This window comes from Macrobrachium rosenbergii, chromosome 3, assembly GCF_040412425.1.
Source record: "Macrobrachium rosenbergii isolate ZJJX-2024 chromosome 3, ASM4041242v1, whole genome shotgun sequence".
Taxonomy (NCBI): domain Eukaryota; kingdom Metazoa; phylum Arthropoda; class Malacostraca; order Decapoda; family Palaemonidae; genus Macrobrachium; species Macrobrachium rosenbergii.
In genome coordinates, this window is record NC_089743.1 from 5,185,481 (window position 1) to 5,213,310 (window position 27,830).

The 27,830-nt window shown below is 40.3% G+C and overlaps 1 protein-coding gene across 1 annotated transcript in view; it reads right to left on the reverse strand.

The window, feature by feature from the left end:
- Positions 1–27,830, reverse strand: part of oxt (Xylosyltransferase oxt) — a 242,815-nt gene that overhangs the window by 19,606 nt on the left and 195,379 nt on the right. Inside the window, exons 16-17 of the mRNA XM_067126572.1 lie at positions 23,208–23,362; positions 10,388–10,546 (exon numbers count right to left, since the gene is read on the reverse strand). Coding sequence (XP_066982673.1) covers positions 10,388–10,546; positions 23,208–23,362 — 314 coding nt within the window. The remainder of the gene's footprint in view (positions 1–10,387; positions 10,547–23,207; positions 23,363–27,830) is intronic.

The window sequence follows — 27,830 nt, forward strand, 5'->3', positions numbered from 1 at the left end:
CCAATTTTTTTATTAATTCCAGTGAGCATAATGAAATATCTATTGAAGAGAAGGTTAAATGAGTTTTTGAAAAGTACGTTGGTGAATCACTTTCATTCAGGCAATGTAAATTCTGAACATTTTTGCAATTCTCAATGTTTGTGCTGGCCAAGTTACTAGCATGTGTGCTGTCCCATAATGGATTATGGGCATTAAAGTTGCCTACTATCAGTAGGGGGCCATTTACATTATTTAGTATTTGTGGTAAATCACTAAAGTTTGAGTTAAAATTTGGCTGATTATGTAGATTTAATATAGAGATAATTTGATTGTCTGGCATATGCACTTTGATTGCAGTTATTTGATATGACAGTGATGTAATATTTAAGGGTTCATAAGTTGAATCGTTATGTGAACATATATCGCTGTTCCTAGCTTGCCATCCACTATTGGTGAGTGGCAAGCTAATTTATAGTTTCTAAAGTTCTTTGGAGTTGTGCCAATATGCTGCAGACATATGCAAATAGGTTTATGTTCCTTTAGTATTGTCTGGATTTCACCTAGTCGAAGCAGAGTAGAAAATCCATTCATGTTCCATTGAATTATTTTACTGATCATTTGTTTGGTGGGATTGGAGTTAAATTTTGTAAGTTGATTGCTGATTTAGCTATATCCCGTAACATTTTAAGGGAGTTTGTGTTACTTTGTGGTTTTTTTGTAGCTAGGTTTGATTGCTGAATATTTGATGCATTGATTGGTTCTTCTTCATATTTCTTTATATTGGCAAATCTATTTGAGTTTTGATCATGTTTCTTTCAAGTTTTAAGGATTCCAAGGATTCCAAGCATAGTTCGCCATCTTGATGTGTTGATGTAATGTTAAAGGGCATTTTCGGAACCTAGTAGAGTTATTTATGAAATTTCGGGTTACATTTTCATTTTTGTCAGGTAAACGATTGTATGTTATGATGAAACACTCTTGACATCCGCAAGATAAATCATGTTCCGAGTGTTGAAGGAATGGTTCTGAATCTCTGGGTTCCAATTATGTTTCCATTATTGGATGTTGAAATATTTTTGTTAGGAATTTCTGGTATAGGTATATTGGATCTCCAATGTGCTGGTATAAAATTTTGATTTGAATTTTTAGGTTTATTATTATTATAATTCTTTGGTCTTGTTGAGGGTTGATTTGATGTGGTTGTGATTTGATGAATTTTGGGGGCTTCTGATTTTTCAGTGGGATGTTTAATTGTAGATTTTTTAATTGATTTTGGTGATGAGAGTACAGAAGAGTTAGATGATTTATCCACATTTGGGGAATCGTTATTTGTATTTGTCTTGGATTATAGAACACTATGGATTTCCACTTGTGATGCAGTTAATGTAATCTGTTTCAGATTAATGGTGGGCGAGACTGGTGTTTTGTTAGGTTAATCTGTAAACGGAATGAGAGGTTTTTTTTACCCTTTGGGGGAGTTCTGTCTATTACTTTCCTTTTTTTATTATGGTTATTTTTGCCAATTAAGCTTTCTGTGGATGATGTTAGTGCATTATGGGTATCCAGATCTGGATTAACCCCTGTTGATTTTTCCATATCATTGGAATTCGTTGCTGAACGATTAACTAGGTTTATTATTGGGAAGGTCTGTTGTGATGTACGAGAGGTCTGTTGAAACTGTACTCTTGGGCTTTTATGAGTAGTAGAGGAGGGGGAGAGGTGTGTCTCAGCTATTCTGTGTTGAGATTCTTTATGTGTATTATGAGTTGTTACAGCATTTGAATATGAATGGCGTTTTACTGGATCATTGATTCCTCTCACCTTCAGTTCAAGTTTGGCTTTGTTAATGGGCATACCAGTTCTGTCCATTAACATTTGTAATTCTGTATAATATTGGTAAAATCTACAGTCTTTAGATTTTGCATGATGATTTAATGTGCAATTGACACATTTAAAGGTTTTGTATTTTAAATTTGTTGTATGGTCTTCAGAACATACAGCGTCGTTATTTCTGCATCTTTTTGTTGAATGGCCATATTTTAGTTAGAACATTGGAGAGGTTTAGGGACGAAGGGGCAGACTTCTCTATTTAGCCCTAGAATTTTTATTTTTCGTGGTAGTTCCCGGTTTGTAAATCTTATTTTGACTATTTTACTATGTTTATTTGCATTGTTTCTACTTGGGACAGCATATAATTCCAAGTCATGTTGTTGTTGTATCTTAATGTAAGGGAGTCGGTTAAGATTTGTTTTGATGGTAGCTCTTTTTCATCATTGTCTGGGAGCATCACTGTTCCTTGTGTATAGTTTAGTGTTTCATGGCTGGTTACTGTTACTTTTATTTCATTTATGTTGGTTATTTGTAGAAAGGTTGTTGATTGGGCTTTGGTTGTTGTTTGTATTAGCCATTCATTGTTTTTGATATGTCTACATTCCACATCTTGTGTGGGGTGTATATTTAATAATTTGTTCTCTAATATGGCTGGTGAGATTTGTTTTTTTGCTTTTAATACTAAAAATCTGGACCAATTGTCTGGTCCAAAAATGTTTAAAATGAACTAGCGTTGGATTGAGTCGATGGTTATTTCTTTTTTATTTTTTCACATTCATCGGTGATGAGCTGTCTTGTGTTGAGGTTTTAGGAGGATTACTTGTCTCTATTTCATAATTATTGTCCATTATGTATGGTTCCAGTGTTATGATACTGGAGTTTACCAATTTGTTTTTGTTTCTTTTTGACTTTCTAAGCTCTCTGAGTTTTTAGGGATTGATATTTTACTTGGAACAGGGTGTTCCTTTGTAGCATTTATGTCTATACTAAGGAGATTCGGGAGTGACATTCCAATATTCATTGACTGTGCCAGAATTTTACCTTCATGGGGTCTAGGGGTACTGAAAACTTTAGTTCTACTTTGCATAAGAAGGAGAGACAAAAAAATTAATAAATCTTGAAAAGATATCATTGGCTTTTTATGAAGTTGAATCTTCCACTAATGGCACAAGTGGGAACTGGCTCCCAAATGTTTGCATCTCTACCCTACCCTACCCCAAAAAGGGGATGGCACATCATGATTAGTATGGCCCAAGTGTAAGCAAAACCCACTTGCTAGGACTGAGTGTATTGTAATAATACAGTCATTCCCATCCTAATCACAATATGGGCTAACGGGACTGAAAGCTGAGAGTCCTATTCCTAGAACCAGGCCCCCTTGGAATCCGTGGTCCAGCTCCACAGAATAGTTCCGCCTGAAATAAACAGGTCTGAACATTATCAGGTAGATGATGGTTCTACCACAGTTCCCACTATTTAGCTTCAGATTCAACTTCACTCCATGCCATGATATGTTTTCTAATTTATTAGGTTTGATAATTTTGACAAAAGTGGAAAAATCCACAAAATTACTCCTAAAATATATCATTATATATGTAGGACACTTGGGATCAAACTTAGGAAAAAAAAAAAAAATAATAATAATAATCCCTAGGTTCAAGAGTCCCTCCACCATGTCAAGGTGGTCCCAATTTGAGGGGGTAAATTCTCTCTGGGATATCATACTTCCATCTCAATTTCCAAATCAAAGGAAACATTGAATTTGCATTAACAATAACTGTCATCATAGGGAGGTACTGGTTGTCATGTGCCCTATGCATTTCTATGTAGTATAAGTTCCTTGCTTTGTCTCTATTCAGTCTCTTTCTTTGTTGTCCTTCTACTTGAACTTTATCCAGCTATTATTCAAATAGTGTACCTTATTTGGGAAAAAATCCGTGTAATCTTATGAAAGTCTAAGAGTGACTCGGTAGACTTGTAATTTTTTTATAATAATATTCATTTTTATGGTTCATAAATACAAGCCTTACATTTTACAAACGCTTAACATCTGAAAAGGCAGATTACCTAAAGTTCTCAAGATAAGTTCTCAAAATGAATAATTGAGTAATTTTCCTATATCTAGGAGAAGTTCTTTACATACAATATTATCACTGTATTAAATGCAAGGGAAGCTGAAGTGACTGCATAATTAGGAAGAGTGTGCTTCGGAGATCTGCACTGATGAACCCAAAAGTTTTTATTTTTATTTTGCCAGTAGCCAAGCAACATCAAACTTTTCTTTTATTTACCCTGGATTGCAATACTGGTGGTAGTTGATACAGTATGGTAATTAATTCTCCATTTTCTTAATATCCTGGACAAATTACAAACCCGTGTAATAAGTTATGTTTAATTAATTTTCATAAGCCCATCACATACTGGAGCTGATCAAATCTTCGACATTCTCACCAGATTCTCATTATAGGATCATTTGAAGGGCAGGCTTTGGAAGATATAGAGTAAAACACTTATTTTACTCTAGTACTGTAATGAATGGTGAAGCTAGTATATGAAAGAGCAGCAAAAGTCTGGACAAGTTGAGAGAGATTACTGGACTGCTGGTATATGAGAGTACTGTATCCCATTAGCAAACAGTAAAAATCTGATGCTAATCTAAGCAGTTAAAAATAGGCACATACACACAAAATGGCATGGATTCATGCATCCCCTAGTAAAACATGTATTTTCTGGCACTGAAGACACTATTTCTTTCCTAAAGTAAGTCTTGGAAATGCACCATGCATTCTAGAGGGCAAAGTTTACATTTTTTATTTGAACATCTTGATGTCAGAGGAAAACTGTCTTTAGTAGTTCGTAATCAGAACTTCTGCAAATGACCTTAGAATGAAATGGACTATTTGTAGTTAAAAGGATACTGTACACAAAGGTCTAATAAAGAAAAAGGCAAAAACATTACAAAGTCAGACAAAGGACTCTCTCAAGGGGATGGTCTTTAGTTCTTCGTTGGAGGGGTGGGTAGAGCTGTCACTTAGCACGCTGTTGGCCCAGCGTTTGACTCTCCTACCGGCTAATGAAGAATTAGAGGAATTTATTTCTGGTGATAGAAAATTTCTAATTTCTCGTCATAATGTGGTCTGGATCCCACAATAAGATGTAGGTCCCATTGCTAGGTAACCAGTTGGTTCTTAGCCACATAAAATAAATCTAATCCTTCGGGCCAGCCCTAAGAGAGCTGTTAATCAGCTCAGTGGTCTGGTATTTAAACTAAGATATGCTTATTGTCAGTCTGCAGACAGATGAGTCCAACTGTAAAGGTACAGTCTGTATTCTCTGAACCTTCTCTGGCACATCAATGGCAAGTGAATGAGCTTATCTGATCTGCTGGACATCAAAAACTTTCTGAACCTCAAATCAGATCTTCACCTAGCCCACCACAAGCTAGCTGAGACCACAGCAATCTGAACAATCTCCTTGCCTAGCTAAGATCATTAAGCTAACAAATGACTGCTTGCTGGAGTTCTGGAGGTAGGGGATTGTCCAGTCCCATTAGATCTTCTGAAGCACAACAGGATGACACAAGAGAAGATTATGCATAAGCCTGATCCAGTGCATGATCAAGGGATCATGGCGCATGATCAGTTCCACCATTACCAATAGATGTACTATGGAGCTGAGGATAACAAGTGCATGGAACAGAGTTCTGAGCCAAGGTCATTCATCACATGAAAGTCTTAAGTTCGGTGAAAGCTGAGCTAGTAGAGACTTGGGAGTACAGGCACAACACTACAGTGTACATGTAACTTGGGGCAGAGGAAGGAAAGCACTTGCACTTCTTTGCCTTGCTCCGTGTTCATGTCGTACTCTCCTCCGATGCTGAAGAACTGATTGAGGTAAGGATTTATCATCAATGAAATAGTTGGCTCTGCTGAGATATCTCCCATGGAAAGGACAACCACTAAAGGAAGTTCAAAGGACTTGAGCTCCTTATCAGGATCAGTTGGTGGCTCTCCCTACTTCACTACTTCAGTAGGTGGCTCTTCCTACTTCACTAAAGCTAAGTGGCTGAGAATGATGAGCTTCCAGGGTACCAAGGGAGGGAAACGCGTTGTGAAGATATTTAAAGATGAGATACCTGGAGCAAAAGACTCGGCAGAAGTAGGCAGTGACAAGGCATGTGCACGGGCCAAGGTCTCACCAGAGCCCGGCACTGGCACCCGACTTGTCACTAGAAAAGAGGACAAGGGGGTCACTCAACTTCCTGTGTGTACCCCCTCTGAAATGAGAAAGAAGTGGGCGCAACAAGAATAGGACAAGGTAAAGGAATAGGCAGTGAGGAAGGAACCAAAAGGTTTTGGCAAGGGGCAGTCATGGGTGATGGGCGGCAGTGGTAGTCACTCCTGACAATGTCGGTGAATGTTTTTTTATCCCTCTTCCTCTTACTCTTTCCTACAGGTAGCACAGCAAGTGTGGATCAGTCAGGGGACGCATTCAAGTTCCTCACAACGATGCTGTAAACATTTTTTCTCCATTATGGGCAAAAGCATACAACAATCATATAATATGGCTTCAACAAGGCCAAGCAAGACATTCTCACTAGACAGTGGCCAAAGAAAATCTGCTTGGTAATAGCAGGTGGGTGTGGGATTCTGTAAGTCACCCCTTACAACCAGTTCATTACCTTGTTACCGTTCTTACTAAATGGCAGCAGAAGAAAAAGTGCTCGGTAACAGCATTTAACTACCTTTTCTAAGTTTCAACAACCAATTTTGTCTTGTGCTCAGATTTGTACTGTATTTCCAAAAGAAAAACATCTGTATCTGTTTCAACAACCAATTCTGTCTTGTGCTTAGGTTTGTATTTCCCAAAGAAAAACATCTGTAACATTTCCTAATTATGGACCTAGCAGTAAAGTAGTTTGTATGTAACAAAAGGAAACCATTACCAAGTGAATAACAGTTTTTGCCTCAACCACACTGATAAAACTGAAAAACATGCTACTTTACAATGGAGAGAAAACTATTTGCTCTGCATTAGTGTCAAAATATTTTCTTCATTCTTATTTGTAGCTGAGTCTGCATTTCCTAATTAATGCAAACCCTTGCTCTATTTGCATGAAGCTTGAAGACAACAGACTGCAAAAATATTACAAACTTTAAAAGTACAGTAATTTGTGTTTCCTAGGGTACAAACCTATGCAAAGTGTGCTTCGGTTGTCTTGACTCTTGAAACAAAATCCTGTCACTCCTGCATACCTTGACTCTTGAAACAAAATCCTGTCACTCCTGCATACGACCTGTCAAGACCTCATTTGGTCTGTCTCTTCTTACCCACTGTTTGAATCAGCCTCTTCGGCCAGTCTACTGTTCTTGCTGTGGATAAACTGGCTGCCAGAGGGGTGGCTGAGGCAGGTGAAACCTACCCTTATGAAAGCATAAGTTTGTATCCTAGGAAAAATACAAATTACTTTTAAAATTCTTAATTTGTTCCCACAAGAATTAAACCTACACTTTCAGAAATGAAGACTGACTCGTGATGACTTCCCTCAACCAGAAGGAGGTGGTATTTATAAAGACCTCCTTCTTTGTTTTGCCTGTACAGTCAAAGAGCCTTGATTTAACCACCACTCCTAAATGTCCACTGCAAAGTGCTCCTGCTACTTTACATTCTCTTGAGTAGTTTCTACCTTCCACTTCCCAAATAAAAATTATGTACTCATTATTTTTCTCTCACTACTTACATTTTATACTGTGTTAGCCATGATTCAGTCAGTATAAGAGTGCTGTTCTTTTCTTCAGTATCATCTAAACTTTTCATTATAATAAAATCATGGTGTTCCACTTCTCCACTCTTATATGCAATCAACTTCTCTTGGCTTATTAAATGTCCCACGGCTCTGGTAGAATTAATAACTGCATTAACACTTCTCACTACTTCCTCTCTCCAAAAAGGAAACTGAAAACTCCAAGATCATCGTCTCCAAATTCTAGCTGAGCCTGTAGAATAACACCTGAAATACTGAAGCTTGAACAAACCATATGAATTCCCTCACGTTCAACAACCAAGGTCATAAAGAATGAACATAACCCAGTATTATTCTCTGTCCACACATCCAAACATCAAGAATAGAAATGGTGTTGGCAACCTAAAAGATCAATAGAGCACTGATCACATCAACAAAAATTTGTGAATGCCAATCAGTGCAGGGCCCATCCATACACTGTACTGTATTTGGGCCTAGACCCAAACCCCAAGAGAGACAGTCAAACTATATTCTTGAACCTAAGTGACAACATTCTCCTAATACTACTGAACACTGACTTAGTCTAAGAAATAGTTGAAAGGACAGAAGACTTGGAATTATCTCAGCAACTGGGCTAGACAACTTCTTTGCAATGCTATCACATTATGCAAAAAAAGAACCAAAGATACCCATCCTTCTCCTATGGAGAAAATCATTAACAAATAATGACACTGACAAAGTCTTCAAGCATGCCATAACTTGTCCAGAACAAAAGCCCAACAGCAAAAATGATACTGACCTATATATAACATATATTTCCCTTCACAAAGATTTTTGAGAAAATTTTAATGAAAGAAATCATCATATATGTGATCAATACCAATCTCCCACCCACACTGCATGACACTCAATAGGCAAGATGTTCATTATCATAGCTTATCAACCAGTCAATAACCAGAATCCCACTATTGGACAGCAAAACTTTGCCAGGCTCTTAACAAAGTTAGTCACTTCATAATTAATAAGTGCAAAAACTGATGATAGGTGGTCTGTAGGAGCCCGATTGCACAATTTCCTTCAAGGTGGTCTGTAGGAGCCTGACTGCACAATTTCCTTCAAACTGAATGCTGGTCAGTATCAGGTCTTGGAGCATTATCCACACAAACCCACTTCAAGTATCAGGTGTCCTACAGGGAACTGTTCTTGGCACAATTATTTTTATGATAATGATTACTAGTATTGAAAAAAGTGCAAAGCTAATTTATATCTTTATTTTCTACAATTCCTGTCTCTCAGACTTATTAGACACACAAAAACTCTGAAGAGTTTCAAAACAAACTGGATGACAAAGTCCATTCCCGGGGGCAAATAAACATGCAATCTTACACAAGTGAATTTTGAGAACATACACATGGGTAAGAAATCAAGAAATTTTGATCATTGTCTTAATCAAGATGGAAACATCATTAGTATGAAGGGAATACTAAAAGATCTGAAGTCATCCTAAAATGGTCTACCCATATTGTCAGAATCATACCAAACTTGTCAACAGAGATATAAACACAATGTGTGTGTTGGGGTTATGTTGAGATCTATTATAAATTATCACCGATCAGTACAGTTGCCACACCCAACTAGCTATGGCATCCAGCACAGACTTAAACACAATAAAAATCTACAAAATCGAAGTGGGCTTGTTCCATCTTTAGCAACATAACCATTTGTCCTTCAATTCCACTGAAATACAAGAACTCCACTGAAATACAAGAACTCAGTGTCAAATGCTCTCTACTCTAACCTATTCTATCTAATAAACCCAACTGGGATTGCTCATGCACCATCATTTGCTCTGACACACTTTTAACCCATGGAATTATCTACCTCACTGCCATTACAAATAGGCAGTCCCCGGTTGTCGGCGGGGTTCCTTTCCCAACGTCGTGACGACAACCGAAAATCGCCGCTAACCAAAATCGGCGATAATAGCATTGATCCCCGGTTAGTGGCGCCAATAACCGGTTAGTGGCGCCAATAACTGGTGATCAGCGCCGCCATTAACAGGCAATCAGCGCCGATAACCGGTTATCAGCGACGAAAATCTGGTTATTGTTGTCGCTAGACAAGTGCCGTAAAACCAGATCGCCAGTAACCGAGGCTGCCGATAACCGGGGACTGCCTGTAGTAATTTATTAAAGTTCTAAATATCCTACCAGATGAGCCAAGATGTGAAGCCACAGGCCATTTCAGCAACCATAATACAGGCTGCAATTTTAACTTAAACCTGCATTTACTTCCAAAGTCAGATTGAACATCACTGTTTTCCATCTCAACCACAAAGTGGAACTAATCTTTGGTACCTGTGGCTAATATCACATTGCTTTACCGACTCTCATTGGTTCCAGCATGCCCATTAGGTTTCTGCTGTGTAAAGCTGCAAATTTATGCATTTTTATTCTTTTACAAGAATTTTAAAAGATTCATCTACATTTATGCTTTGAGAGCACATGTAACTATGGTGCAGTAAAAATCAATAATCAAAAGCCCTCAGCAACAAAATTTTTGTATACATTTCTAAATTTTACTTAAAATTCTCACTCGCAAGGTAAGAATGGCATTAAAATAACATATTTTTGGACAAATAATTATTAGTGGGTAACCACTTTTGGATATTAATAATGTAGCTATACCCCTACTTCCTGCTAAGAATGCTAGCAGTAAGACTTCCCTGGAAAAAACAATTATCTGACTTTTAATAATTGTATATCTAAAACTTGAATACAAATCAGTATCTGTACTCATACCAGAAAAAAAAATTTCTCAAAAGGAAAAACTAACCTGTTCACAAGATCATCAATCCATTCAGAGAGCTCAGGTCCATATAAATGAGAATGCGCTACAGCTATTTCCATAGCAGAGGAATTTCCAGGGTAATTCAAATGGTGAATACTTGTTTCGTCATCTTTGTATGGCCCAGTTGGACCTTTGTGCAACATCCTGGAGAAGAAAATTACAGTTGGCATTAGTTTTCCTAATAGTAAGCGATATTACTGAGACAAGGTCAATAACAGCAAACACAAGGGTACCAAACAACAAATAAATTATTCAACATGTAAAATATTTTCAAATATTTATTTCAAAAGTCCCTTTGGAAAAAATAATTATCTATGCATTCTTTCCTGGTTTGTAAGATGGTGAAATTCAAATCCTGTGATATCAAAAATGATGTCAAAGAAAATTTATATAATGACAATCCTGAAAATGATTCCTAAAAAGCTGAACAATCCATTGGCCCCACATTCAAAACAACCATAATCTAGAATAATGAGTAAATAATAGCCAACAATCACTGCTTCCTTAAGAGACTTATCAATTCCCAATTATTGCAGAAGAGGGATATAGCACGAGATAAAAAAAAAACCCAATTTAATAAACTTTTTACTATAACAACATATGATTTTTAATGATGAACACTATGGAATACTGCAAAACACCAATCAAATAAAATGAGGTGTAAAATAACCAAGAAAGATTTAAATTATGGAAATAAAAAATTACTTTAACATACACCAGTTTTTTTAACATACACCAGTTTTTTTAATAATACCACTAAGACAAAAGCAGAAAATAGTGGGCCACTAATAACTTTAACTATAAAATAATTCCACACAAACAAACATTCACTTGAAGCATTTTAAAAGGGATACTGGCTTATACAGTAAGATTCCCAGCAACAAATTGTTCATATGCAAAAAGGGAAAACAAAATTCATGAAAGTTTGAAATATTAAAGCAAAGGTGAATGGCTCTTTCAAGTACAATGTTACAGCTCTCTGAGATTTAAGATCACTGGCCTCAATAATACTGCCAGGACAACCATTCCCCAGTTTTCCAGTATAAGGAGTGAAATATCAGATGTAGATTTAGTGTGAAACATGCATCCAATATAGATGCTGATGCTCTTAAACAAAAGTGACTTGAACCAGTTTTCCTGGGGTGCACACAGTCAAGGTGCTAATAAAAGTTCACTGTTAAAAGCAATCTTGTCACAGATGGACAAACTAGACTATTACAGTGATGGTCTACATCGTAATTACTGTTACTAGGAATATGGAAACAATGTACTTTGAGCAATCTTGCCCAAAAGACAAAGATCCAGAAAAGCTGCTGACATCTAAATCGGAAAACAAAATTCCAAAAAGGGTAGAATTACAAATATGAGGGATATGGAATTATACATCACCTCTCATAAGCAATATATATTATACTTTTTAGGGGTATGTTGTAAGCTGACTGAGACGTAAACAGTACAAATGGTGGGACGATCTTTTTTTCATACGTATTACAATGATAATATATCAGTATAATTATACAGCATAAATTCATTCTGTAAGTAAATTAACAGTTTCATTACCTTTATCATAAATATGACATTTTTATGATAAAATAACGTTTCACTTATACTTACCCGGTAGTTACATATAGCTGTCGTCTTTGACGTCACGGCAGTATTTCAAATTTTGGCGCTAAGCGTTCGACGACAGGTGATCCCCTAACCCCGCCCTCTATCGGGTATCGGGAACCGTTCAAGAACACGTCATAAGTTTTTGCCCAACTACCCAGGTGAGGGGAGGAGGGTGGGTTATGATTATGTAACTACCGGGTAAGTATAAGTGAAACGTTATTTTATCATAAAAATGTCATTTTCACTTATACAACTTACCCGGTAGTTACATATAGCTGATTGGCACCTTGAGGAGGTGGGACACTGGCAACTAATAAAATCATTCTTGGAATTATCTACTTGCAACAAGTTAGACATAGGTTCCTTACCTTTAAAGGTAGCTGACTCAGTGGTTACTGCCTCTGTAGTCTACTGGCCTTTATATTGTGCCGAGAGGATATAAGGGATCTGTGTGTCGGACACAATAAAAAACAGTACCTGCCGTAGAGAACATGACTGCGTACGGACAAGTCTGATGCCCTTGATCAGGGCGCAGTACGACGAACAACAAAACGAGGGATCACCTAACATTACCATAAAACCAAATACCAAAGATTAAAACTGGAAGATACTACCACACCATGTATCTCCAGACAACCTTAAAAAACAACCCCAACACCAAGGTGAAAATGTTAGTTAAGGAGCGGACTCCTTTTCACCCTCCCCCAACACCGTGTCAGTTGCAATAAAGGGCCCCAGCGTACTGCACTTTTCGAAAACAGTTTGCACGTCCACTAAGTAATGCGATGCAAACACCGACTTGCATCTCCAAAAGGTGGATTTAACCAAGTCTTTCACAGATAAGCTTCTGCTAAAGGCTACAGAAGTCGAAACTGCTCTTATCTCGTGCGCCTTTACTTTAAGAATACTCATCTCCGAGTCAACACAATGCTCATGAGCTTCTTTATCAGGCTTCTCAAAAAGAAGGAAAGGGCATTCTTAGAGAGAGGCCTCGAAGGATCTCTAACCGAGCACCAGAGGTGGTCACTGGGACCTCCGAGCTTCTTCGTTCTCTGAACATAGAACTTGAGAGCTCTCACAGGGCAGAGGTACCTCTCGGGTTCTTCGGGACCGACCAATTGGGAAAGGTCCTTAATTTCAAACTCTCTTGGCCAAGGTCTTGACGGGTCTTCGTTCTTGGCTAAGAAACCAAGAGTAGACATACATACTGCCTTCCCCTTAGCAAAGCCTACTCTTTTGTCTATTGCATGTAGCTCACTTACTCTCCTGGCCGTAGCCAGAGCTACCAAAAAAAAGATTCTTCTTCGTGAGATCCTTTAAGGAGATGTTCGCCATCGGTTCAAAGGATTGCGACCGTAACCATCTCAGCACTACGTCAAGATTCCACGCCACTGGTTTCTTCTGGTCCCTCTTTGACGTATTAAACAATCTAATCAGATCTGAAAGGTCTTGATTCAAAGACACTTCAAGACCCCTATGTTGAAAGACTGAAGCCAACATGGCTCTATACCCTTTAACAGTAGGCACAGCAAGCTTTTTCTCTCTGTGGAGGAACAAGAGAAAATCGGCCATCTGGGCTATAGACGTCGAAGAAGAAGACACGCCTTCTCTTCGGCACCAGGACCTAAACTGTGTCCACTTCACCTGGTAAACATTGTCAGAGGATTCTCTTCTGGGCTTCGCAATAGCTTCCGAAGCCTCTCTTGAAAAGCCTCTCTTTCTGACGAGTCTCCTGACAGTCTGCAGGCGACAAGATGAAGAGCGGACAAATTTTGGTGGTACCTCTGAAAGTGCGGCTGTCTGAGTAAATCTGTTCTCTCTGGCAGAAGTCTCGGAAAGTCTGACAGGAGGTTTAGAAGGTCCGGGAACCACTCCCTGGACGGCCAGAAAGGAGCCACCAGAGTCATCCTTACGTTCCGATGGCTTGAGAACTTCGAGATGACTTGCCGCAGGATCTTGAACAGGGGAAAAGCATAAAGATCCAGGTCCGACCAGTTCATGAACATTGCGTCCACGAAAACCGCTTTGCTGTCCGGAACCGGAGAGCAGTAAAGGGGCAGCCGAGTCGTCTTGTCGGTTGCGAAGAGATCTATGAGCGGACGTCCCCATACCTTCCATAGCTCCTCGCAAACTAGGGGATGTAAAGTCCACTCGTTGGACAGGACCTGATTCTTTCTGCTGAGAAGGTACGCCGCTACATTTCTCTCCCCTTGAATGAATCTCGTTACTAGTCTGGTCCCGATCTCCTCCACCCAAACTAGTAGCTCCCTCGCGGTCTCGTAGAGGGACCACGAGTGAGTGCCCCCGTTTTCGAATGTATGCCAGAGCGGTCGTGTTGTCCGCCTGGACCAAGACACATTTGCCTTCCACTTCTTGTTGAAAAGCCAACAGAGCTAAGTGAACCGCTTTTAGTTCCTTTCGATTTATATGCCAGTTTCTCTCTTCTCTTTGCCACTGGCCCGAAACTTTTCTTGTCCCCATAGTTGCTCCCCAACCCTTGTCCGAGGCGTCTGAAAACAAAGTTAGGTCTGGGTTCAGAAGCTGAAGAGGAAGCCCTTGTGTCAGTCTTCCTTCTGACCTCCACCAACGGAGGCACTCCTTTATCTTTTCCGAAATGGCGAAGGTGGAGGAGTCCGGGAACTGTTTCCTGGACCACTTCTCCTGCAGGTAAAACTGCAGTGGCCTCAGGTTCAAGTGCCCCAGTCTTACAAATTTCTCCACTGAAGCTAAGGTTCCCACGAGGCTCATCCACTCGTTCGCGGAACAATTCTTCCTCTGCAGAAAGTCGTCGATCTTCTGCAGGCATGAGGCTATCCGTTGACTGGACAGAAAAGCCTGAAAAGTTTGAGAGTCCAGACTCACTCCCAAATAGACAATCTGCTGACTGGGAGTAAGGCAAGACTTCTTCTCGTTGACAATAAGGCCTAGAGACTTTGCCAATTGAAGAGTCTTTGATAGGTCCTCCATACAGCTCTCCCTCGACGCCGCTTTGAGCAGCCAATCGTCGAGGTACATAGATACTCGAATTCCTTCCAGGTGAAGGTGTCTGGCTACTGATAACAGGACCCTTGTGAAAACTTGCGGGGCCGTTGACAGACCGAAGCAGAGGGCACGGAACTGATACACCTGTCCCTCGAAGACGAACCTCAGGAACTTCCTTGAATCTGGGTGTATTGGAACGTGAAAGTAAGCGTCTTGGAGGTCTATAGAAACCATCCAATCCCCCTGATGTAAAGATGCCAAGACCGACTGCGTTGTCTCCATGGAGAATTTCGTCTTCTGAACGAAGATATTCAATGCACTCACGTCCAGTACGGGTCTCCATCCCCCTGAGGCTTTCGTAACCAGGAACAGACGATTGTAGAATCCTGGAGATAGAGGGGCATGAAGCAGTTCTATCGCTTCCTTCTCCAGCATGGTTCGGACTTCTGAGCGAAGGGCGTCTAGTTTCATGGAGTTGTGCGAAGTACGCCTGTAAAGATACTGGAGCCTCCACTAAAGGAGGTTTGGAAAGGAAGGGGATGGCATATCCTTCCTTCAAAACTTGGATCGTCCAAGGGTCTGCCAAGATCCGTTGCCACTCTTGCCAGAACCTTTGCAGTCTGGCTCCTACTGCTGAATGGAGGACAAAAGGTTCATTTCTTCTCGGGGACCGTCGAGGTTCTAGGCGTGGCTTTGCCTTTTCCTCTGGCCCTGCCAAAAACACGTCTAGAGGATCTCCCTTTATACTGACCAAACGCGACAGCAGGAGACGAAACACCGCGCACAGAAGCGGTAGAAAGCACAGGTCTTTTCGCCTTCTTGGCAGACTGTGACAAAAGATCCTGGGTTGACTTCTGAGCTAACGCCTGGGAAATTACAGCCACCAACTCCTGCGGAAACAGATGTGCCTTGTCCAAAGGAGAAAACAGGAGAGCCGACTTCTGGTTTGATGAAATACCTTTTGCTAAAAAGGAGCACCAAAGTTGCCTCTTTTTAAGAACTCCTGCCGTAAATAAAGAGGCAAGTTCTACTGCACCGTCGCAGATGCCCCTATCAATGCAGTCCACTACTCCTACCACATCATCCAAGAGCTCAGAAGGAAGATCAAAATCCTTAATCTTCCTGGCTAAGGCCCTGTCGCCCAGTCCAGGAAGCTCACTATTTCAAGAGTCGAAACACGCTCTTGAAAACTTGATCCAGTTCGGAGGACGTAAAGAAAAACCTTGCAGAATTAAGTGCGGTCCTCCTACTGGCATCCACGAGACTGGAGAAGTCCCCCTGTGCGGAGGCAGCCACACCCAGGGAAAACATTTCCCCAGTCTCGTACCAACTCGGTTACAGAAGGAACGATGAGAAGGAGGAAGACAGAAAACGTTCTTCCCAAGTTCCCTCTTCTCGGCCAGCCAAGCATCCATCTTCTTAAGGCCTTTCTTCGCCGAGACGGACAGGACAAGTTTCGTAAAGTCCAAAGAAAAAACAGAAGCCTTGTCCCTCTTGTACTGGGACCCAGGAGACGGAGGAGCCGCAGGCGAGAACGAATCAGGGAAGTTCTCAATGAAGAACTTCAAGAGCTTCTTGTAAGAAGAGAGTTGCGGAGACTTCTCCTCCTTACACTGCTCCTCTAAGCCCGAGAGGAGTTCGTCAGATACTGGGGACAAGTCCAGCTGGACTACGTCTTCATCCAAGTCCCCATGAACTGAAGCCTGAGTTACACGAGCAGGGACTGGGAGGCTCATGACATACTCTTGCTGTGTCACCGAAAGAGCTTGAGCCTGTTGAGGAGCCATCGGAGGCGCCAAAGGAGGCGCAGTTGGTACAGCAACCAAAGGTGGCGCCAAAGGAGGAGCAGTCGGTACCACAACGACAGGTGGCGCCAATGGAGGCGCAAGCGGCGGCGCTACCGGCGCTACCAGAGCGGCTGAAAGAGTAGTTGAGGCGGGCGCCGTCGGTACAGCAACCAAAGGTGGCGCCAACGGAGGCGCAAGCGGCGGCGCTACCGGGGCGACTGAAAGAGGAGTCGAGGTGGGCGCCGCTGGCATCGTAGGAGGAGCCAAAGAAGAGACTTGACTTTTGGACAAAAGCTGTAAAATCGAGTCCAGACGGGCGATGATTCCGTCAGTCACTTGCTGTTGTGGTCCATCGAATGCTGGAGCAGGCGCCACAGGAACAGGAGTCACAGAAACTGGAACAGCTGAAGGGAGAGCCACAGGAGTCGCTGGCGCCAACGAAGCAGACCTCTCAGCTGCAACTGTCTTATAAGGAGGCTCAGCCGAAAACGAATGAGACGAGTCCGACGAAGAAAGCCTCTCCGGTTCTGCCCAAAAGCTACAGGAAGGGATAGGATCCTCCAGAAGAGCCTTCTTCTTAGGAATCTTCGATGGTGACAGCTGACGAGACCTCTTCAAAGGTCTGGAAGCGTCGCGAAAACGCCATCCTCTAGGAGGAGACAAACTCCAACTGGAGCCACTCGACACTATCCGTTCCTCACCTTTTCGGTGGTGAGGGCCAGCAGCCTGGGAAGCGGCAACAGGACTGCTTGAGGGGGTAACTGCTCGGGAGCAGGTCCCACTCAACTCCTTTCGGCTTTTGGCATGCCTTCTCCCTGGAACCTGACAGGGGCCTAGACCTGGGAGCGTGAATGGGCCGAGAAGCTACCTCCTCCACAACGCTTACACAAGGCACAACACTTGCACTATCACTGCGGTCTACTAACCGCTGCAAATTGTCTCCCATTTTCTGCATGGTAGACATAAAAGCATTAAGGACTGACATGGTATCAGGATTGGGAGAAACGGTGTCCGGGGCAGGTAAAACTACAGGAACTACAGGGGGAGCAGGGTTAATAGGGCTTACGAAAACCTCTTGACTACCTCCTGACCTCGAAGACCTAGAAGAGGCCTTCCTTATCCTATCTTTCTCTAACTTCTTCATGTACTTCCCCAAAGCACTCCAGTCAGACAAAGTTAGTAGTTCACACTCGTTACAAGTCAAGTCAGCAGAACATTTTTGCCCCTGCATGAAAAACAAGAAGTGTGTGGGTCTGAACTAAGCTTAACAAGCCTGGTTTGCAGCCTTGCTGCAAACCGATACCACTAGAACCTGAATCAGACATAATAGTCTAACTAAGAACAAAGCTAAAGCAAAAACTAGCGCCAGCAAAAAACAACAAACCGAGTACTTCACCAAAAAAGGAGCTACAAGTTCGAATTGTTGACAATACCACCAGCAGCGGAACCGTGTTACCGGTTCGGCATGGCAAAAACTAATGACGTGTTCTTGGAACGGTTCCCGATACCCCGATAGAGGGCGGGGGGTAGGGGGATCACCTGTCGTAACGTTAGCGCTAGCGCAAAATTTGAAATACTGCCGTGACGTCAAAGACGACAGCTATATGTAACTACCAGGTAAGTTGTATAAGTGAAAACAGCTGTACAGTAATATCCTATTTGACTTTTGCAAATGGATACTGTGAGTGTAACATTTAGGCTAGCATAGGTCTATAGTTCACACACAGCCTACACATTTTCATCTTGTATACGGTATAATACAATATGGTAACAACTGATAAGGAAGTTGCTGTATAAAAATATATTAATGGTCATAAAACCACAGTATGCTGTCGGTAAACACAGGTAGGCTACCTGCCTACTGAACGGTCTCATATCCTAGGGAGAGAAAAAATGGGCATTACATTTTTTTCAGTGTAGTTATGCAGTATACTTTGTTAAAATATTGGGGGAAAAGGTAGATAATTGCCTATTGCACAAAGTTTTCAGTCTGAAGTGTAGCGGTTGTTGTTTATGAGCTTAGTGAGTGTTTACAGTTACAGTATTTGGTATTGACAAGGTTAGGTGAGGAAGGGTAGAGAGTTCCCCTTGAACACCCCTAGATTTTTTTAGTCTCCATAATTCAGATTTTGCCATTACCTAATTTACCCTTGGCTCTATTAATCTGGATAACTGAAGGATTACTGTAGTCAAGGCCTTGCTTACTCCCTCCTCTCCTTTTCTCTCCCTCCCCTCAGCCAAGTTCCAGAGTAGGGAGAGAGTGGGACACTTTGATACCCGAGTCTGGGAGGAGAGATCTTTCTTGCTACTGGAAGGAGAGCAGGGCGAGACAATTCATGCTTGGTCTTGCCACCTCCCAGTTTTCCTGTGCTTCTTTCTTGCCTTTGATGGGTTTTTCCTGCACAGTTGAAAATAATGTTTAGAGACAGAGCCAATAGAGGGATAACTTCCTCTAGGAGAAGAGAATGAATTAGACCAGTGGGGAGGGGGGACTTCTTTGATTTAGAGGCAATCACCAAAGAGGAGGCACACGGAACAGAGTTGGTTGTCAAGGTGATCCAGAAGCAGCGTAAGCGCTTCATTGCAACTTGGTTAGATTTCAAGGCTAGGGAGGGAACCTATGCTCAATGTTTCAGAGGGCGGATTTGCAACCAAGCACCAAGCAAATCTAACCAAGTTGCAATGAAGCGCTTACGCTGCTTCTTGGATCGCCTTGACAACCAACTCTGTTCCGTGTGCCTCCTCTTTGGTGATTGCCTCTCCATTTTTTTTTCATGGGTTGGGGGTGAACAGTTTCTGTCCCAAGGCAGTGGATGCAGACTGCCCTTCTGCACCATGAAAACACCCCCCCCCCCTCTAGCAGATGACCCACATCCTGCTCAAGGAGCAGATCTGACCAGAACTGCAGGGCAACTTGTGAAAACAAAATGGACCCTTTTCCCATTCCATGCCCCTCCTCTCTGATTATATGCTTTTGAGGTAGAGCAACAACAAACAGAACTAGAGATCTCCCCAGCAGATCTAACCAGAGAACCACTCTGCGGACCAGAACAAGGATGGGCTACAGCAAAGCAAGTACTAGCAGGATGGCACCAAGGGCCTCATCCAGCAGCAGCCTGCAACCTCCCTCTGTGAAGAAGACAGAAGATTGGAGGGGAGGGAGGGATGAAATGCTGTCCAGTGATAGGCCTGTCAGCACTAGGTGAGTTCCTATGTCAGACTTCCTTCTCCATAGAGACATCCCAGTTGGCGTTGGTGTCCATCAGGAAGGGGGACTTCATGGTTTTGGTGGATCTACAGGACATTTACCTCCACACCCCCTCTCACATGGCCCCCAGAAAGTCCATACAGTTCATTGCCAAGGGAGTGGCATACCAGTTTAGGTCTTTTAGCTATGATCTAGAGACAGCTCCCCAGGTCTCCACCGTAGGTCTTTTAGCTATGATCTAGAGACAGCTCCCCAGGTCTCCACCGGAGTGTTCCAGCTGGTGTCCTGGGCACTCTCCATGGGTATCCAACTGAGGTGGTAGCTCTGTGACTTGCTAATCCTCCCTTCTTCTCACGAGGAGGCAGATAGGGCCACGGACGTGATCCTGAGCCTGTGCCAGACACTGGGTAGAGAAGTCAACCTGCACAAATCTGAGTCAACCCCTAGGAAGAACATCAAATGCCCATGGTTAACATTAGACACAGAGACAGTAAGGGCCTTCTTGTCATAGAAAAGTGAAACCAACCTGCAGGACAGCTCCATGGGTTTCCTACCAAGATACCCTTGCTGGCATAGAAGTGGTGTTGTTCTGCAACCAGCTCCTCAATGTAATCAGAACTCACCTCGAAGCCCATGGACTTGGCCACGGAAACAATTTCCTCAATATCTGGGTCAGGCAGAGGAAGGGGCTCAGCTTCTGGGTCATCTGCAAGCTGACTAGGGGCATCAAAACCTTCAAAAGTCCCTAAGAGGAGCCCCATCAGGCCAAAAGTTTTCCCAAGCTGCTCTTAGAGTCCTCTTGGAAACATTTGCCCATGCTTTGTTTATCAGCCGGACACAACTCAGAATGTGGAAATGTTCCTTCCAGAATTCGGTCAATTAGGCTGGTTTTACTGGTAACCTCAAAACACCTTTGGAAAAGTGCCTTGGTGTACAGCTTTTTGAAATGGGCTGGATTAGTGAGGTAGTTCTTGGTGAGAAAAACTTGTACTTTTAGCCAGCTATACTCGTTTGGCAACTCATATTCCATGTCTGGGGGTGGGCAGGGCATTATCCAAGAGTGCCTTGAGTGGCAATCTTTTTCCTGAAGGTATTTTTTTTATAGTGGGGGCACATACTTCAGAAATCCACTCTCCAAAAATTTGCCTTATTACCCAAGCTTTAGAATTGGATTTCCACATCACATTTAATTTGCTCTTAAGCACTTTATGTTTCTTAAAAACTCTGGGGGGTCTCAGACTGGTATACTAACAGAGGCTTTATTTTCAGATCTCCACTAGCATTCGTACACAACAAAGTTAGCCTGTCTTTAATTGGTTTGTGACCAGGCAGTTTCTTTTCCTCTTTACTAATATAGGTCCTCTTTGGCATTTTCTTCCAAAAGAGGCCTGTCTCATCACAGCTGAAGATCTGATTCGATACATAACCATTTTCGTCCACGAACTGTCGAAAATCTTTTACATACTTTTGTGCAGCTTTTTTATCAGCACTTGCTGCCTCCCATACCTTACAACACTGTGGATGCCACTTCTTTTCTTAAATCTATGGAACCATCCCCTACTGGCCATAAACTCATGCTCGGTACTACTATTTGATCCAGCTCTGTTTTTCATTGGGTCAGCATGCAAACCTTTGGCCTTTACACAAATCATAGCCTCTGAAACACTATCACCAGCAATCTTTTTTTATTTATCCATACTAACAATAATTTCAGCAATCTGTTTTTCATTTATCCATACTAACAATAATTTCTCTTTTTCATCTATTATGGGAGGCCTCTGTTTAGTCAAACTTGTAACCCCCTTAGCAACACTAGCACTTTTTATAGCCTCTTTACTCTTCAAAAATGTGCTTATGGTTGACCTAGGTAGCATAAACTGTGATGCTAAATCAGTCACACGAATGCTTCTTTCATACTTCTCAATAATCTCCTTCTTCAGTTCTATTGTGGTTTTTACTGTTTTCCTCTTCTGCTTGTCAGCAATGGCTGTCTTGGGACTCATGACTTGATGAAAATGTGGTGCAGAGAGCCAAAAAAACTGATACAATACCTGTACAAGTGTGTACTCAAAACAACAACAGCAGCAGTGTGTGTGTGGGATTTAAGTACGGTTTTAAGTACGCGTGGGAAAAATGCCACCGACAACACCAACTAGCTGCGGCTGACCGAAATACTTTTGTTTACAAACATCATATGATTCATTGGGTCGGATTCCGGTTTGTTGTTCGAGCTCCGACACAAAATTTACTCGAAATTTCACGTCGAAATCCGAGTATGCCGAGTTCCGATATGGTCAAGGACTGGGGTTCTACTGTATATATATACATATATATACATATATACATATATATATGTATATACAGTATATATATGCATGTATGTATATATATGTATATACTGTATACAGAACTATCAGAGCTCGACATAATTTGATTTTGAAGCGAAATTTCAAGTAAATTTTGTGTCGGAGCTAGAACAATAAACCAGAATCCGACCCAATGAATCATATGATGTTTGTAAACAAGTGTTTCGGTCAGCTGTCGCTAGTTGGTGCTGTTGGTGGCATTTTTCCCACGCATATTTAAAAGCGTACTTAAATCCCACACAAGCTGCTGCTGTTTTTTGAGAAGTACATGCTTATACAGGTATTGCATCAGTTTTTTGGCTTTCTGCACTGCATTTTCATTAAGTCATGGGTCCCAAGACAGCCATTGCTGGCAAGCAGAAGAGGAAAACAATATATACATACATATACATATATATACATACATATACATATACACATACATACACACACACACACACACATATATATATATATATATATATATATATATATATATATATATATATATATATATATATATATATATATATATATATATATATATATATATATATATAGTCTAACTGCATAGCTTATTTGTTATGTCTTATTTAATTCACTTTGTTATTCAACTATCTTACTTTTCTTCTTTTCATAGTTTATTCTTTATTTCTAAATTTTCTTTTCTGTAATGGGCTACTTTCTCTAATGGGCACTTGGACTTAAAGCATTTTGCTTTTCCCATCATCAGGTATAATAATAATAATAATAATATGCAAGAAACTGTCTCTTGTATGTTAAAGAAAATAGAAAGGCTCTGAAAATCCCATTTCATCAGCATTAGAAATGGAAAATGAACTACATTCAAGAACTATGAAAGAACTCCCCACCTGGCTTCCTTGATGGTTATCTGGCGACCATTCATAAACTGATAAGGGAGAACTACAAATGTGTGTGTGGCTATCACAATATTATCGATGATCACTCTGACTGACCAAGATCCAGGAAGAAGTGGCTTATGCATATCAAACTTGTGAAAGACAACCTGAAAACAGAAAAACATTTGCATGACAATGATCCAGGAAGAATTTGATGATGCATGTCAAACTTGTGAGAGACACCTGTAAACAGAATAACATTTTGCATGAAAACTATACCACACCACACTCTGAACTTGGGGATATAAAGCACCTAGCCTTGCTAAGTACTTTCAGTAAATGAAAGGATTCAAGAGTATATCTTGAATCTCAAGCACATCTACCAAGTACTAAAGGATATAGGAGTGTGAAAACACCTGAGCAATTCCTAGGCTTTTTTCATCACAAAAAAACTACAAATATGATTGCTTTAAAAGCATGAGATTTTCAAGGTTTTATATATTTTTTTCTGAGAGCTTTTAAAATTGCAATTAAAATGCATTTGAAAAATAGAAATTCAAGACAATCTGCATTTTTCCTACACATAACCGAAGCTTTTCATATAAAAGTATTCTTGTTGTGACCCTGAAATGTTTGTTAAAGCTTGGTAACAAGGTAAGTAATTGGTGGAAAGGTGATGGAGTGGGGCAAGTGAGAGCTACCTACTCACCTATGGGTAATTCATCACTTTTTCCTTCAGGGACAGAGACTTGTTCACTATCTTATTTATATTTTATGCTACAGCATTCTCATTTACTTTTACTGTACTTTTTATTTTTTTATCTTCACAAACTAAAAGATAAACAGAATCATGTGCACAATGTACGTATGTACAAACGCACTCATTCATTGGTGTTGGTAAACTTGCTGAAACTTGTTTGGTCGTGTTATTTATATTTTATTAAAATATATGTACAGCACTGAGAGAGAGAGAGAGAGAGAGAGAGAGAGAGAGAGAGAGAGAGAGAGAGAGAGAGAGAGAGAGAGAGACCAATAACAGGTATATTTACATCAAAGCCTAATACAATAATACCCACTCCATTATTTTATTTATATTTTATGCTACGGTATCCTCATTTACATTTTTACTGTATTTTCTCATTTTGTACTTTTACAAACCAAACATGCAATTATGTGTGTATGGTATGTACATGCACATGCACTCAATCGATGGCATCGGTGAACTCCTTGGGAGATTATTTGGCTTTGTGTTTTTGTGTTTATGATACAGTACAGTAATTTGAGTTTCATTAATTGATATGTGCAGTACTAAGATACAATATACAGGCAGCTCCTGGGTAATGGCGTTCCGACTGATTTTATGGTGCCAAAGCGGTTTTTCAGCAAGGTGCCTGGTGTTATGGCGCCATAACCTGGTTTTACATCACTTACAGACAGTGCCGTACCCCGGCTTTACAGCACTTACTGTACCACAATCACCACTTATTCCCATTATTATTATGATGTTCCAGTTTACAGCGTTTTTCAAGTTATGGCGCGCCACTGGGAACAGAATTGTGGCAAAACCAGGGACTCATATATATATATATATATATATATATATATATATATATATATATATATATATATATATATATATATATATATATATATAGTTGTGGTGTAGAATAGATAGGGAAATTAGATAGAAAAGAGAGAGAGAGAGAGATAGAAAGAGAAAAAGTTAGGAGAGAGAAGGAGAGAGAAATAAGAATAAAGAGAGAGGCAAAGAACACAGTGATAACGCCCAAATGCTGTTGTATCGTGTTATCAATACGCGGGTTGTTTACATGAACCATTGCAGTATATCGTGTTGAAGCCATAAAAACAGTCGTAAAAGTGAGAAATAATGGCCTCGCGATTGAAGCTAACCAAAACATGAGTCAGCACAGCCTAAATGCTTACAGCAGCTGATTCTATAGCCCCGCCTTCTCAGGGAGGTGTTTTCGTGGAAGTTCCAGGAATTTGGGGGTTGGCCCAAGTGATATACTTCTTCGACCTCCAATCAATTATGTTTGGGAGGGGTCTTTCACACACCCTCCTAAGATCACCTCCAATCAAGTCCTCTAAGGAGAGATTTGAATCACACCCACTACAGTCCTTCCAATCAGCTACTTGAAAGGGAGGCCTTGCTGGTTAATCCTTCCAATAAGGCTAGAAGGAGCTGGAGATTGCAGATAGCAAGTTTTCTGGGAGTTCGATGAGTTAGAGACCGACGAGGAGAGGAGAGTTCAGAACTGTGTCCTTCAAGGACTTAAACGTTCTCCCTGCTTAGGCCAGTGTTCCCCATATAGACTGAGTCAAGAGTGATTGTTTTCTATCATTGTAACTTGTTAATTTTGTACTGATCTTTATAATACTAAGTACTAATTAAAGTGAAGAAATTACCGATCTCTCATCTCTATACGCCTTTCTGAGAGATATCAATACTTAAAAATAATAAATATACAAAGATAGCACATCATCCATGAAACAATCTGAAGGACACTCGAAAGAAACCAAGGTAAGAAGAGAAAGACTAAAATCCATACAAACATACAACAAAGAACATAAAAAGGGAGAAGATAACCCCCAACAAATGGTGGCAGCTTAATTGGATCCAGAAGGTGAGACGAAACAAACAAACATTAACGAAATTATCAGTACAATTATTTAAGTTACAGTGGAACGAAATTCTACAAAACGAACTTAGATTTTTTACGACGATGAACAAAATATATCAGAAGAAATAAAAATACTCCAGCGAACAAAAACTTATATGCAGGAATAGCAGCTACAAGAGAACATCGAGTGTGAATAAAAACCATTTTAGTGTGTCCCGAAGCAAAAACATTTTGAACTGTTACCGTCAACAAATTGAGCAAGACGCCGACAGCGATAATAAGCCCAGTGTTTGCGACACTGCATCGAGTGATTGAAGAAAAACAGTGCACAGACTTTCTAACAAGATTCCGAAGGCGGAAAACCACAGCAAAAAAACAACGCAAACATAGTGAGATTTTTTACGCAGATCCGACGGCAAAACACTCACCACGGAAGGCACAACATTTAGCGATATCATGATATCAACAACACAACCCAGTAAGTTGGCGATAAATGAATTTACTGTCCGTTCTCTCTCTTAATAAATAAGTGAAGATATATATATTTTTTTTGCATCCTGCTATAAGATTGAAATTTAAGAAAACTCTCTCTTGTGAATAAAATTCCTTTTGCATAAATAACAGCATTACTCTCTCTATGATAATTAATTATTTAGTAAATAATTTAGATAGGGAATTAGTTATTTTTTTTTCACTTGGTTGGTGATGATTATTTGAGAAGTTATATATATAATTTTGTGTACTTATTATGATGAATTTTGATGATATGATGCCCAATTTCATATAAGAATTTATTTTATGTATTGAAAAAGGTTTTAATTGTGCACTTGAACTCCATAGAGAATTTTATTTTTTTTGTGACAATTTGAAAAATTGTTTTTAATTTTGGTACAATATAACGAAAAATTTTTTATGATTGATGTACTCTGAGTGAATAATTTTTTGTGTGTGGACATGCAACGAGTGTTTGAAGAATTACTGAACACTGTTAGACATTCACATTACGATTTAAGACCGTCGACAATTAGAAGAAGTCGAATTTCAAGACTAAATTCCCACTCCGCTGTAGTGCAAGGAAACACTAACAATAATAACACAAATAACCAGAACCAAAATAGTGTTAATAATTCTAATACTACTAACAATAATAATAATAGTAGCAATACTAATAATAATCGCACCTTACAAATTTATAACATGAACCAGGCGGCCCACATGACAACCGCCACACGCTTCTGTGGACAGGTGGATGATTCCAATCCTGACAAAAGCAGACTCGAATCCTATACTGTAAACCATTGGCTAGCAGATGCACATAGTCGTATAATTTCAGGGGGAATAACAGATGAAAGAGCTAAAATAAATGAAGCCTTGTTGCTCGTCAGCTCAGAACATGGAGACGCACATAAAACTTTGAATTCCACAAGTTTTAGCAAACTTAATAACTATGTAGAATTTAAAGAAATTTGTTTAACACTCTGGGAACCAGTAAATCAGACTGACGGTTTATATAACCTAACTAGATTTCTTAACCCACAATATAAAACAATTGCCAATTTGTACGCAAGCATGGAGAATGCAATAGAGAAAATAACCGAAGACTTAATGAAGACAGGTATTACTATAGGAGACAAGGACCAGTTTGGGGCTAGTGCCCATAACTTAGTTGACCCATGACATGTATTAAATTACTTGTCATTTGGAACCATATATAATATTCTTGGAGAAGAGGTAAAGAAAGCTTTCAGAAAAATAAAACTTGATCCCAGGAAAACAAGCCTTCAAACATTGAAGACAATGAGAGAAGAAATCCAAAGGAGAGAGATAAATCTATCCAAGGAATTCGTGGGAACAACAGAAGCACAAAATGAAAGGAAAGTCTGAAATAATAATCCTAATTTTAAAATGAATAATAAATTCTATGATAATTTCAGACAAATAGGAAATAAACCAAATACCTTCCAAGGGAAATATGCCCAAAATACTAAAAGAA